We start from the raw sequence: 14,726 nt of genomic DNA, 5'->3' as shown, positions 1-14,726 counted from the left end.
GATGTGTTGCTAATTAAGTATCACTGGTGATTTTTTTTGAGATGATAAGGGGGTAAAAAAATAGTTTTAAATTCGAAACATAGTTGTTACATTTGTCTTGTTTTACATTGAAATAAAAGAATTTTTTTAGCAGAGGCAGTTAAAATGAGGTGGGAGATAAATAAGAAAAAAGAAGTTAATATCTGGTTGCCATTAAGAACTAAATAAATTTAGGTATAATTCTAGCTCACTATTATGCCCACACAAAACAAAAATTCTTAGCTGTTCCAAGGAAGAAAGGGTGAAGGTAGTATATTTTTCACCTTTCCTTTGTGTTTTATTTCTTTTGTTGTTGTTCACTAATCACTGATGAGAGATTATTGAGTCTTTCCCCTGCCTTTAATTGAATTTTATGTATATCTAAAATTGGCAATAGGCAAGCATTTTGTGAGAAGTGTTGCTTCTTGTATTTTATTTCTGAATTTTAGCCAAAACATTTTGTTCTTGTGAATTTTCTCTCATAAAGTCGTTTCTTATTTTTTCTTTACTAAATAAACTACAGCATTAGTGTTACTTTTATTAAAATGAATTTTATCTCAGAGACATAATTTTTTGCTTAAGTTAGATTTTTAATTTTAGAAGTCATTTTAAAGCAGAATTCAAATGGGAAAAGCATTATTATGCTGTTTATCCAGTTGACCCAGTTTTCTCTGCTGTCCATTCTGGTATCCTTTGAGTTTCATTCTTTAACTTTTTTATATAGCAGATTTTGTTTTTATTTGTGCATGTGTGCATTAGAACTTCTTGTGTGAAGGAGAGGTTAACTTTTAATAGCTAATGAGCTAAGTTTATAGGATATATAGCACAGCTTAGCTTTTATTCTTTTTTTTACCCCCTATAGTACTCTATGATGTAGGGATAAAATTTAGGTAAAAGTCATGGTTATAAAAGGCATAAGAATACATTAGCAAGGCATACCATGTAGAATTTGGACAGCTGTTCTAGAAGTTAGAGAACTTGGAGCAGGTGTTAGTATATTTTGCGTTGCTATAAAGGAATACCTGAGACTGGGTAATTTTTAAAGAAAAATTTATTTGGCTCACATTTCTGCAGTCTGTAGAAGCAGCATTGTGTCAGCATTTGCTTCTGGTGAGGGTTTCTGGGAGCTTCCAATCAAGGCAGAAGGCAAAGGGGAAGCAGGTGTGTCACATGGTGAGAGAGGGAGCAAGAGTAGAAGAGGTGGTGGTGCCAGGCTGTTTTAAACAGCCAGCTCTTGGGTGAACTTATAAAGTGAGAACTCACTCATTAACTCATTATTGTGGGGAGGACACTGAACCATTTATGAGGGATCTGCCCCCATGACCTAAACACCTCCCACTTGCCCCACCTTCAACACTGGGGATCAAATTTCAATATGAGATTTGGAGGGCAAAAATAGCCAAACTATCAGAGCAGCTTCTTATAGGGGGGCTTAAAGCTTGTTAAATAACATAACAGTTGGTATTGAAACAGTTTATCTGCCGGTATCTATCTCATTAAAAAACAAACAGGTGAAAAGCACATTAACCAGAGTTCAAAATATTCCTCTAGCTTAAGTATTCTTGTTTATTTAGGGTTGAAACCTTAAAACTATAGCTTTGAAAAAATATAACACGCTCATGCTAAAATATACATACATGTACATTTCTTTTTTTAAACAAATACGATCATAGCATGTATACTATTTTATATCTTTCTATTTTTATTCAACATAGTATGGACAGCCTTTCTTATTAATTTATATAGATCTGCTTAATTCTTTTAAACTATTCCCCATTATTATGTTGTTGTATCATAATTTATTTAACCTCTTTCTAGTTGGTAAATAATGGATATTTAGATTGTTTTCAATGTTTCTTTTTAGCCTTAATTTGTTTTTGAAACTTTATTTGTAGCCTATTCAAATACAGTATTCTAATTTCTAATATTTCCGTGAAGATTATCGATGGAGCATTTAAGATTGTTAAAGACTTACTTGGAGAACTGATGTCATAAACTGACCCTAAAGGTTTGTGTAAAATTTGGCTAGACAAAGGAGAGAGGAAAAAGACATTATAAGTAAGGAAAAGACCCATAAACAATGAAATGGAAGAACTGAGAGTGAACATGGACAAGTAATAAAACTGACCTGTAGGAAAAATAGGATGCATGTTTCAGAATAGTGGTAATTATATTTGCCTACCAGCAGGGATATGGATAACAGGCCTTGAACATGTAGTAGAGGATTCTTAAGCTTGATTTTGTTGAAGCTGTGGACCTACTGCTGTGTTCTAGAGCAAAATACAGTGTTAAAAAAGCTGGATTAAGTCCATCAAAGTTATGCAAAATATATTTAAATGAAGTGGCAATAAAGGAGACTTGTAATAATCAATATTTGAGGTGATATTAGTCTATCTAGACTACTGACATTTGGAATGAAGAAAAGATTGATACTGATATGAAATGAATCTAATAGGACAAACTATAATAAGATTTGATGACTTATGATTCTTGAGAATGATATCAAAATTTAAGCCTAGCAGACTAGGAGAAATGAAGCTCTGTTGCAGAGTGAGAGAAAGAAAAATTGATTGCCTATTTGGGGAGGGAGGATGATATATTAAGTTTCATTTTAGGGTTTTTTTTTTTCTACTTTTGATCTAATTACCCTGTGGATCTTTGATTTTCATTTTGGTTTTTATAACTTAATTTTTTAGTGTAATAACTACTTCTAATAATTCTGGAGATACTAAGGTATGTGTAAGTGAAACTGTGTCTGGGAATAATTATGAATCAGATTGGTAAATGGTAGCTTTTTAAGCTAATTCTCAGTATAGGTTATGAAGCTGTGTTTCTTTTCAAATTTGCCTCTTAAATGGATAAAGGTATCATACTACTCAAAACAATGGAGTATGTAAAATTTTTCATCTGAACTACTGTCTACGTCAAGTTCCTGTTACCCATAGGAGCCTCGCCTCTACACCATTCAGGACTAAAGTTGATGGTTTTGTGATAGAAAGGCTGAAAAGACTCAAAATAGATAATATCTACACATTTTAAAACCATTAAAATTAATTTATGACATGATTGACACAATACAAACAGCCCTCTACCCTTTAGGCTGGGAATGGGATACATTTCCGGCTGTTGGTACCTTTTCCAGTTGTACTACTGTAGCAGTTAGGTAGGAAATGAAAATAGTAATGCCCACTGGCTCTGTAGAGCTGTGGTTCACAGATGTTACGTTGGTAGAATCAAGCAGGAAGATCATGGCTTATGTACATGAAAAGAAAACTGAATCTATAGCTGAATTCTTGTAAAAGCTCACTTCTTTTACTATTTTATGGAAGGCTGAGAAGAGTTTTTTCTCCTGAGAAATATTGCATTATTACCTTGCAGACCTTATTGATCGTAATTTGAGTTATGGCTCAGGGATAGAAATGTGTGTCCTCAGCAAGTATTTTCTTGAAAGATGAGTCAGTGTCTTTTAATTGATGATGCTAGCATCTTGCTTATGATCGTTCAGGTTTATTCTAGATTACTTTACTTTTTAATTAATTAACGTATCTTTAAACTTTCTTAAGCTCTAAACTCTGCTTGTTTATTTACAGTGAATCTAACATTATAAGCATTTGGAATAATGGGAAAGGCATTCCAGTAGTAGAACACAAAGTAGAGAAAGTTTATGTTCCTGCTTTAATTTTTGGACAGCTTTTAACATCTAGTAACTATGATGATGATGAGAAAAAAGTTACAGGTAAAGTCTGAATAGAATTTTGATTGAAAAATACTGTTTTCTTAACAAAAATCTCTAACGTACTATTTTTATATAAAATATTACAGGAAAGGAAACCTGTGCAGTTTTTTGTGCAAAAATCCTTTTCAGAATTAGTATCTATCTATCACGTATAAGTATTGTCTTGATAATAGTCTAACGGTGACATTTTAAAGTCTGGTAGTACATTGACTTTTATCTTAGAACTGCTGGAACTTTAACCTAGCTGACAGTTTGAGTTTTGATTTAGATAAGACTGGTGTGATACCTAATATATGAATTTGTTATTACATAAGCACTATGTCTTTAGATATTAAATTACTATTAAACTATTTTCCTTAAGAAGGTCAGGGTCAAAAATCTAGATTCTCTTTGAAAGTGCTTTGACCAAAACCAAATGTTTTCATACTTATTTATATTGCCCAAGTAGATTGATAGTTTCTTTTTTAAAAAACCAAGGTTCTGGAAAGTGATAGAGATTAAAATTTTATAATAGAGAAGCAACTCTGATAGAAAGTTCAGATTTCATATTCACATAAACTGAGTAATGAAAGATACTAAGCTTAATTCTTTTGCAATTGCAATTAAAGATAATGAATCTACAAAATACCTATTTTAATTACATTACTATATGCTAAATCTTAATTATATCTTCCTTTAAATTAAAAAAATCTAAAAATATTCTAGAATATTCAATCGATGATTGATAAGATAATGCAATAAGTGGAACTGTTTTGCAACAGACTTGCCCTATGGTAGGTAAGTTAAGAAAGTTCCTTTAAAATAATTTTCACTAAACCTTTTACATGTAATTTTTCTTACAGGTGGTCGCAATGGTTATGGTGCAAAACTTTGTAATATTTTCAGTACAAAGTTCACAGTAGAAACAGCTTGCAAAGAGTACAAACACAGTTTTAAGCAGGTATGAGAGAAACATATCTATTTCTTTTTTTAAAATAACATTGTTTTGCTGAGCTCAGAATTTTAAGTAAATTGCAGTGATACATACAGAACTTTTTTTTTTTTTTTTTTTAAAAGCATTAACCAAGTCATAAGAGCAAAGAGATGTTAGAATGCTTGGGAGATTTCATATAAGCCTATCTCTTTACCATTCCTTTAAAACAAAATGCTTTGACAGACTTTCTTTATTTAAGTATTAGTGAAAATGTCTTGAACCTCACAGACTCATTTCATTGCAACCCCTTTGTATATTTGAAAGATTCCTCATTGAATCATCAAATTCATATTTCAGAATTTTATGTTATTTTTGTAGGTCTTTAAAATAGTTTGACATTTTATGTAAACTAAAACAATTTTGTCTGGAAAAGTATCATGCCTCCTTATTTTTTGTGAAAGTCTGTACAGTTGTGTTGAAGAATTTGAAAGATATTTTACCAATAGTATATAAAGTTGTGCAGTTTATTTTTGAGACGAGGTTGTTATAATAGTAATGTAGTTGTTCTTTAGAGGAATTGGTTCCAGGATCCCCCTTCCCATACCCAAACCAGAGGGTGCTGAAGTCCCTCATAAAAAATGGTGCAGTATTTTCTTATAACCTACGCACATCCTCCCATATATCTTAAATCATCTTTAGATTATTTATAATACCTAATGCAGTATAAATACTATGTAAATAGTTGTCATGATACATTTTTTAATTTGTATTATTTTTTATTGTTATATTGTTATTTTATTTTTCCCATATACTTTCAAGCTTCAGTTGGTTGAATCCACAGATGCAGAAGCCATGGTTATTGAGGGTTGACTGTATTTTAAATTTTTTCATTTGTAATACTATCAGTTTCAAGGATTTGTTTGGTTTGTTGTGAGGTTGGAAAATGGATATAGTTGTGGTAAATGAATGTATTTCATGAACTGGGTCTTTATGTATTATTAAATGTAGAAGCATTATAGAAATATTTGATTGTTTTTCTTTTGAAGACATGGATGAATAATATGATGAAGACTTCTGAAGCCAAAATTAAACATTTTGATGGTGAAGATTACACATGCATAACATTCCAACCAGATCTGCCCAAATTTAAGATGGAAAAACTTGACAAGGATATTGTGGCCCTCATGACCAGAAGAGCATATGATTTGGCTGGTTCATGTAAAGGGGTCAAGGTCATGTTTAATGGAAAGAAATTGCCTGTAAGTACCCTCTAAAATAGTTTAATACTTTGTTATTTTGTACACAGGATATTGTTGGATCTTGCTTTTTCAATCTGATAATCTCTTTTACTGGTTTGTGTGATTCACATTTAAAGTGATTATTGATATATTTGAATTAAAATCTACCATTTTTCTAGCTGATTTCTATACATTATATTCTTTGTTTCTTGTTTCCTCTTAGTCTGCTTTCTCTTGTTTTAATTGAGCGTTTTTTTAATGATTTTATTTAATCTCTTCTGTGTACTTATTATTTATACTTCTTTAAAAAAAATTTTTAGTGGTTGCCCTAAGATTTATAATAAATATATTTTGTAAATGGTTTGAGCCCACCTTCAAATTACGTGTAGTAAAAGGACTTTATGACAGTATAACCCCAGGTCCTCCCTCCCATTCCTTGTGTCATTGTCCTCATACATTTCACTTTTACATATGTTCTAAACACCAGAAGGAGAAGACAGAATGAGGCAGAAGAAATATTTGAAAAAATAATGGCAGAAAAAAAATCTCAAAATTAGTGACACTGTTACCGCTTTAAGCAGTTATTTTTTTAGAGCAATTAAAAATGCAGTGAAAGATTATGTTTTATATATTTTTATTCCATTTCCAATGCTCTTCATTTATTGGACTAGATCTAAGTTTCTGATTTTAATCATATCCTTTCTGCTTACAGGGCTTCGTTTAGCATTTCTTATAGAGCATTGCTAGTAATGAATTCCCTGTTTTTGTCTGAGAAAGTCTTTATTTTTCCTTCATTTTCAAAGGATATTTTCACTAGAATTAGAATTTTGGGTTGACAGTGTTTTTCTTTCAACACTTTAAAGATGTCGCTTCATTGTCTTCTTGCTTACATGGTTTATAAGAAGTCTGCTGTGTTCTTATCCTTGTTCGCTGTTAATAAGGTGTTTCTTTTTCCTCTGGCTGCCTTGAAGATTTTCTCTTGGTCTTTGGTTTTTTGAATATGATAAGCTTATGTGTGTGGTGTATTTTTTTTGTTTGTTTGCTTGGTGTTCTTTGAGCTTCTTGGATTGGTTGTTTAGGTCTGTCACTAATTTTGAAAATTTCTGGCCATTATTTCTTCAAATATTTCTTCTGCTTTGTTCCTTTAAGTGGTATTACCATTATGTATGTGTTATATTGTTTGGTATTGTGTCAAGCTCTTGAATGCTTTGCCGATTTTATTCACTCTGTTTTCTCTTTTTGTTTCAGTTGGTTTAGTTTCTAATGCCCTGTCTTCAAGTTCACTGATTTTTTTTTTTTTTTTTCCCTCTACTGTGTCAAGTCTACTCATGAGCTGTCAAAGGCATTCTTCATGTCTTCTGTGTTTTGAAGGCAGATGGGTCTAGGTAGATTTTCCAGTGGCTGCTTGTTTCCCTCTCCAGGCCAGCACCATGGGGGGACTTTTTTCTAGATTCTCGCTGATCTTTCCTGTGAGAATCTGGTAGGGTTTTTGGAGGAAAAACCTTGCAAAAGAGTATGAGCCCCTTATAACTACGACCCCTATATACATTCATACTGATATACATTGTTCCTATGTGATTAGTCAACATTTTTAGTTTAATGTTCCTACTAGCTTATTAAACTTCTCCAGGCAAGCAAAAATTTACGTTCTGTGGTTTCCTACACATACTTGTGTCTCTCCAGACTTCAGGACGGCCCAACTAGCCTGTAATCTCTATTCTTTGATGGATTTATGAAAAGTCATCAATTTGTTGTCTGACCAACTGATTTCTTTTAAGGATAGAAGCTTTTTTTCCCCACCTCACTACATGTCTGAACTCAAACTGGAAGTCTACTTTGTCATTTTTAAAACTTAAATTTTTGAAAGATTTTATAACAATTTACCTGTCCCTTCATATCTTCTCTTTATCAAGTATGTGTAGAAATGAATTCTTTTTTAAAGGGCAGGGGTTAAGGAGTAGATTAGGGAAATGCTTTGGATCTATGTATTAAGAGCTATTATAAATGAAAGCAAATGAAAGTATAAGAAATACTTAATATCCTTCACCTATTAGAGCTATCACTATAAGAGTAATTGTTTATTATTTTTGTATTTTAATAGGTAAATGGATTTCGAAGTTATGTAGATCTTTATGTGAAAGACAAATTGGATGAAACTGGGGTGGCACTGAAAGTTATTCATGAACTTGCAAATGAAAGATGGGATGTTTGTCTCACATTGAGTGAGAAAGGATTCCAGCAAATCAGCTTTGTAAATAGTATTGCAACTACAAAAGTAAGTATGCAAATTCTTTGTTTCCAAGTCATTGGTAGAACAGTGCTTCATTAAAACTACAAAATTAACAACAAGAACAACAACCAAAAAAAACCCCAAATCTGTTTTTGTTAAATCAAAATTGACTTATGAAAATGAAACCTTATTGTCTGTGAAATAGCGCTATTACAATTTATTTAAATATCCATTGAGAAATAAGTTTATATTATTAGTGTGTATGGTTGAACATATTTATATTTTATGGACTTTAGAATAACAAATTCCTTATTCTGTGTCTTGATTTTGGATGTAGAGATAATAATAGGAGATGAATTAGTTTTGGGGTCAGATTGTGGAACATATTATCTGCCATTCTAAGGAGTTTCAACCTTCTGTAGGCTTTTGGATTTCAAAATAAAAAAAAATTCATATTTAAAAGCATTTATTTATTGATCATAATAAAGTGTTGGACAATACAAGCATGCAATATCCTGGAATAGTTTAAAGCAGTGATTTGTCACTCTTGTTCAAGTTTTACCTTCTTTTGATGTTCAGTATTTTTAATAATCTACCATCACTCTCTCTAGTCAACAAAAGTTCTGGGTCAGTTTGATTACGTTTTGTTGTGTAATTGAAGCCTAATATACAGTGGCTTAAACATGTAAAGATTTTATTTTTTCCTCTTACAACTAGGGACTGAGGATAGGTAGTCTCAGTCTGGTACCTTGGGTTCCACAATGCCATCAGGAACCTCTGCTCTTCCTGGCTTTCTTTTCTGCCACTCTTAGCATGTGGCTTTCATGAAGATGCCCACTATACCCCATGCTTCATTTCCAAGTTTTAGAGAGACAGAATGGGTCTGGCAGGTGCATATGCCAGCTAAATCTCTTTTTGTCAGGAACACGCTAGTTTTCTAGAAGCCCCACCCAGTAGATCTCTGCTAACATTTCGTCAGCTAGAACTGGGTCAAATGGCTATCCCTAACTACAAGGGAGTCTAGGTTAGCAAATCCTTTTAACAGGGCATATTCCCAGTTAAAAATAATTTGTGTTTGTTAATGAAGTAACGGGAGAGTGGATATTAGATGGGCAACTGGCAGTGATTGCTGCAATCTCTAGGCTCAAATCATGTGACTTTTATTACCACCATCCATACCAGTTTGCATTCTGAACTTTCATGTTGTCTTGTATTCTATTGTGTTTCCTTTATATAAATAACTGAGTTGGCTGTATGGAATTAATATGGAGCTGTGAGACATAATAAGAAATACGTATTTGGTCTTTGTGCCCTGTTCCTGACACAGAGCTCCCTGAAACACTTGTAATTTCCTGATAGGAGTGTTTTTTATTCTAGTATTTGATCTTTGTCCTTGGTTTCTGACACAAAGCTCCTAAATCCCTTGGAGTTTCCTGGCTAACAGGAACATCTTTTGTTCTAATATGACAATTCTTGGCGGTCCCTTAGATGGCTTCACGATGGGGGAGCTGGTTGCCAGAAAGCCCAAGCCTTGATTAGAAGCCTGGAGCTTTCATCTCTACCTCTCCTCCCTCCAATCTCTGGGTAGGGGTGAGGGGCTGGAAATTGAGTTAAAAATCAATCATGACTATGTGATGAAAGCTCCATAAAAACCCCTAAATAGTGGAGCTCAGAGAACTCCCACGTTGGTGAATACATTGAAGTGCAGAGTGTGTGGCCTGTCTGGAAAGGGCATGGAAGCTCTGTGCTCATACCTTACCCTGTGCATACTGACTTGTATGCTTTATAATAAACTGGTAAATGAAAGTAAAGTGTATACTTGAGTTCTGTGATCCATTTTAGCAAATTATCAAACCTGAGAAGTTGATCATGGAAACCCTTAATTTATAGCTGGTTGGTCAAAAGTACAGGAGGCCCAGGACTTGTGACTGGCATGTAAAGTGGGGGGCAGTCTTGTGGACTGAGCCCTTAACCTGTGGAGTCTATGCTGACTCCAGGTAGTTAGTATCAAAACGGAATTACATTGTTGAATGTCCAGTTGGTGTCTGGTGAATCAGAGACTTGGTGGTTGATATGGAAAACATCCAGGAATAAGTGTCAGAGTGGGGTGAGAAAAAAACCGCAGAAGCTTATTTAATGGCCCCGTGGCCAAAAAGTTATTATTTTTAAAATCCTGACTCTGATTCTGAGACTCATATTACTTCTTTAGAAAATAGGATTTATAAGACTGCTGTCAAAGTATTTTGCTACCCTAACTATAGAAGATTTTGGATTCCGTATCTTTTTTTCCCTCTTTAGGGTGGACGACATGTCGATTATGTAGTTGATCAAGTTGTGGGTAAATTGATTGAAGTAGTTAAGAAAAAGAACAAAGCTGGTGTATCAGTGAAACCATTTCAAGTAAGTGATGTTTTATATATTATGGTGAATTGCTAAATAATATCAGTTCTGATGCTGACTTTTTTCTGATATGTTTTCAATAGGTAAAAAACCACATATGGGTTTTTATTAATTGCCTTATTGAAAATCCAACATTTGATTCTCAGACCAAGGAAAACATGACTCTGCAGCCCAAAAGTTTTGGGTCCAAATGTCAACTGTCAGAAAAATTTTTTAAAGCAGTGAGTAAAACTTGTATTATTTTTCAGTGTTATTTTTAAGAGTTGATTAAGTAGTTTTCTTGATATATTTATTATATTTGTGATTATTTCCTCTCATATTAACTGTGGGTGTAGGCATGCTTACACTAAAAACTAATACGCTTAATTCTGATAACTTCAAAGGACAGACTTTATTGTTTCATAGAACAATTGCTTGTTTTGCCAAGCATTTAAGTAGGGAATTATGTAACTAATTGTGTTTTTAACTTTTCATTTACCATGGTAAAGCTCAGATTTCCCTCTAACAAATGTACAGGTCCTTACAAGACTTTCATCTTTTCTACTCTCATTTCAGCATCATCTACTGATTTTTACTTTACATATTTTTTTATTGCGGTAATATATACCTAAGCTAAATATTTTCTACATATTTTAAAATTTCACTTTGCGCACAATTTCTTAGGCTACATTAACTTTTCTAAAATAAGGTGAGAATACAAATAAATAATAAATCTTAGATTTGTAACAGAACCTTGTGGCTGCTAGTAGCTTCTTGTAATCTATATAGTAGTCAAGATTGGCTTCAGTTCCCTTGTTCAGCAGCACCATCAGTAAATATTTATGAAGTAATGTGCCTTTAAACACATTTGGCAGTGAGAATGTAAAAGTGAATCATCACAGCCCCTCCTCTTTGGAAGTTTAGTTTGGTGAGAGAATAATGTGTAATTGCCATAGAGATAACATATTTGTCAAATTCCAATATTGGAGTTTCGAAGGTAGGTTATCAAAAACAAAAACAAAAGTTGATTTTTAGGTTATAGTCTAAGGCCTACGGAAATAGTACTTTTGGATTTAATCATAATGAATTCTGAGCACAAATTACCCTATGCTAACGCTTTCCCAAATTTCTGTCCTTGTAACAGTTTTCATGGATAAGTGATTTGATTTTAGATTTTATGCTTTTTCATTTAGATGGAGTAAATTTATATTTGGCAATACAACCCACCTCTTTTCTTTATATATGTTAAACATTCCAGAAAACTACTGCATACACCTAAGATCAAATCACCCAAAATGATAAAAAATAACTTTTAGGGCTTGGAATTGAATATACTTAACTTCTTTTTCTTTTTTTCTTTGGGTTAACACTTGTCACATGTTGATTCACTGCAGGGTACAAACAATATGTAATATATGTAATGGTGAAATCCTCATTACCAAGCTATTTAAAGAATAAGGCATATTCATAAGTTACCAAGTTTATCCTAATGTTCCCTTCATGTTGTTATGTTTTATTTGTCATAGTGAATTTAAGTCTCATATCTTGTATTGAACGATATCAGAAATGTCTTTGTCTAGAATTTGCCAACTAGTAAATTCATAGATAGATCAGCTTTTACTGTGTTAGTTTTAACAAAATTAATTTAAAGCGAGGACAGTATATATTCTTCATGGAGTTTATATGATGGAATTTTTCTCATATTTGATAAAATCATCCTTTTTTCATGTGTTTATATATTTGATACAATAGTTCATTGTATATAGCTGCCTTAGTTTCACTGTTGAGTAAAATTTACTAGCACATATCATCATTACCATTATTATTTTGTCCTAAAATACCTTAAGACTGCAGATTTCAGGTATTGCATTAAGCCCTATAAATTTTAACTAAATGTATGAACTTCTGCCTTGTTTGTATACCATTATGCTTTGGGTTTTAGGCCTCTAATTGTGGCATTGTAGAAAGTATCCTGAACTGGGTGAAATTTAAGGCTCAGACTCAGCTGAACAAGAAGTGTTCCTCAGTAAAATACAGTAAAATCAAAGGTATTCCCAAACTGGATGATGCTAATGATGCTGGTAAGATTCAGATATTTTTGAAAAAGATTTTGATTTAAGTTTGTCTTTTAATTTATCCAATTTTAGAATTTTTTTATTTTCCACATATAGTTAGAATATAATTTTCTGTGTTGAGTACAATTTTATTTCATTGAAATCATTGCATGTACTACATATTACTAATTTTGAGGGGGCTAGGAATTCAACAAAATATACTTAATGTTTAAACTATATTGAGTGTAAGATGACTCTTACAGTCTTTCACTGTCAGCATTGTGATCGTTTTCTAACTTTCTCAGTAAAATTATGAGGAATTTTGAGTATATGTCATTTTTAATTTCTCTCAGGTGGCAAACATTCCTTGGAGTGTACACTGATACTAACAGAGGGAGACTCTGCCAAATCACTGGCTGTGTCTGGATTAGGTGTGATTGGGCGGGACAGATACGGAGTTTTTCCACTCAGGGGTAAAATTCTTAATGTACGGGAAGCTTCTCACAAACAGGTATAAGTATAAAAATATATCTCCATACATGTATCTGACATTTCTAATATTTTACTACTAAAATTTAAAAAAGTAAATTCTAACTCACTTTTTGTGTATTTCAACACTTTAAAATACTTTCATTGCTTTTCCTTTTTGCATAGATCATGGAAAATGCAGAAATAAACAATATTATTAAAATAGTTGGTCTACAATATAAGAAGAGTTATGATGATGCAGAATCTTTGAAAACCTTACGTTATGGAAAGATTATGATTATGACTGATCAGGTTGGTTTGAAAGTTACCATATTTAAAATTTACATCATTAGATTATCCTTCTAATATTTGTTTTATTAGACTTTCTCCAAGACATCATATGTGAAAGTGACTACATCGAGGGGGAAAACACATTGTTTAATGGAAATGCATGTATGAAGTACATTTTACATTATCTAATTTTTGAGGTTACAATCTTAGTTATTTAAAAGTATTTTAAAATGTAATAAATATGAGAAGAATAGAACGTAGTGTAGTAGTATGGTTATGAAGCCTACGTACAAGTAGGAATGAAATGATGGAATTAACAAGTAAGAAAGAGTAATTAATAGGACAATGGTTAATATTTGCATATAATGGCATGATTTGGGATGTACAAAAACTAGGAGGACTTGGATAGTAAAATCAAGTAATCAAGAAACAATTAGAAAATTGAAAAGGGAGAGTTTTATATGCAGCCAACTGTTTGTCTCATTTATGCTGTGAGTAAAAGTATTTGTGGAGAAAATATTCAACTGAAAAAAGCTGCTACAAAATTTTAAGCAGAAAATTTGCAATTTTTATGTTAAGAGAAGACTTGTGAATACCTATACTCTGGGTTTCTCCTTCCATTGCCCAGTGAATGGCATTATAACCATATTTTATGTATTTTCCATCCTTAAATCATTCTTTTAGTGAAATCTAGGAAACTATAAAAGAGATGTAATATATTTTGTGATGATAGGAAGAGTCAGTCTATCAATAGTCATATTCTTTATTTGCATTTTAGGAAAAACATACTATGCTCATCTAAATATCTATTATTTTGTAAAATGCAATTCTAAAATTTGAATGAAATTTTGCCTCTGCTGCATTCATACATTTTAAAATCTGGTTGTATAAGTAATTTTATTTTGTAAAATTATTATAGGACTTTTTACTTTACTAACATTTATTTAGGATCAAGATGGTTCTCACATAAAAGGCCTGCTTATTAATTTCATCCATCACAATTGGCCATCACTTTTGAAGCATGGTTTTCTTGAAGAGTTCATTACTCCTATTGTAAAGGTACTATTTGCATTAATATATCTTTATACTTCTGTCTTAAAGGATAGCAGAAAAACTAATTTTTTTTTTTCAATTAATTTAAGGCGAGCAAAAATAAGCAGGAACTTTCCTTCTACAGTATTCCTGAATTTGATGAGTGGAAAAAACATATAGAAAACCAGAAAGCCTGGAAAATAAAATACTACAAAGGTTTGTATTTTAAAATAGTTAAATTTTGTGAAGTAACTACTGATATAAGTTTATTTTTTTGAGAGCAATCTAAAAAATATTTTGGAAGTTCATCTCTTTTAGACTTTGAAGACAGCTATTACTGATTTTTAAAAAATTGTTACAGAAAATT

The 14,726-nt window shown here is 32.1% G+C and overlaps 1 protein-coding gene across 2 annotated transcripts in view; it reads left to right on the top strand.

The window, feature by feature from the left end:
* TOP2B (DNA topoisomerase II beta) overlaps window positions 1–14,726 on the top strand; it is a 64,388-nt gene that overhangs the window by 21,858 nt on the left and 27,804 nt on the right. For both annotated transcript variants that reach the window (XM_069475455.1, XM_069475456.1), the window contains exons 5-15: window positions 3,609–3,754; window positions 4,597–4,694; window positions 5,714–5,926; window positions 8,007–8,180; window positions 10,434–10,535; window positions 10,619–10,756; window positions 12,457–12,595; window positions 12,922–13,079; window positions 13,223–13,348; window positions 14,276–14,386; window positions 14,470–14,575. In XM_069475455.1, coding sequence (XP_069331556.1) covers window positions 3,609–3,754; window positions 4,597–4,694; window positions 5,714–5,926; window positions 8,007–8,180; window positions 10,434–10,535; window positions 10,619–10,756; window positions 12,457–12,595; window positions 12,922–13,079; window positions 13,223–13,348; window positions 14,276–14,386; window positions 14,470–14,575 — 1,511 coding nt within the window. The remainder of the gene's footprint in view (window positions 1–3,608; window positions 3,755–4,596; window positions 4,695–5,713; window positions 5,927–8,006; window positions 8,181–10,433; window positions 10,536–10,618; window positions 10,757–12,456; window positions 12,596–12,921; window positions 13,080–13,222; window positions 13,349–14,275; window positions 14,387–14,469; window positions 14,576–14,726) is intronic.

The sequence above is a fragment of the Eulemur rufifrons genome, chromosome 7, assembly GCF_041146395.1.
Source record: "Eulemur rufifrons isolate Redbay chromosome 7, OSU_ERuf_1, whole genome shotgun sequence".
Classification (NCBI taxonomy): Eukaryota; Metazoa; Chordata; class Mammalia; order Primates; family Lemuridae; genus Eulemur; species Eulemur rufifrons.
Note: the sequence above shows the minus strand (reverse complement) of the source record. Positions and strands in the feature narration are given on the sequence as shown.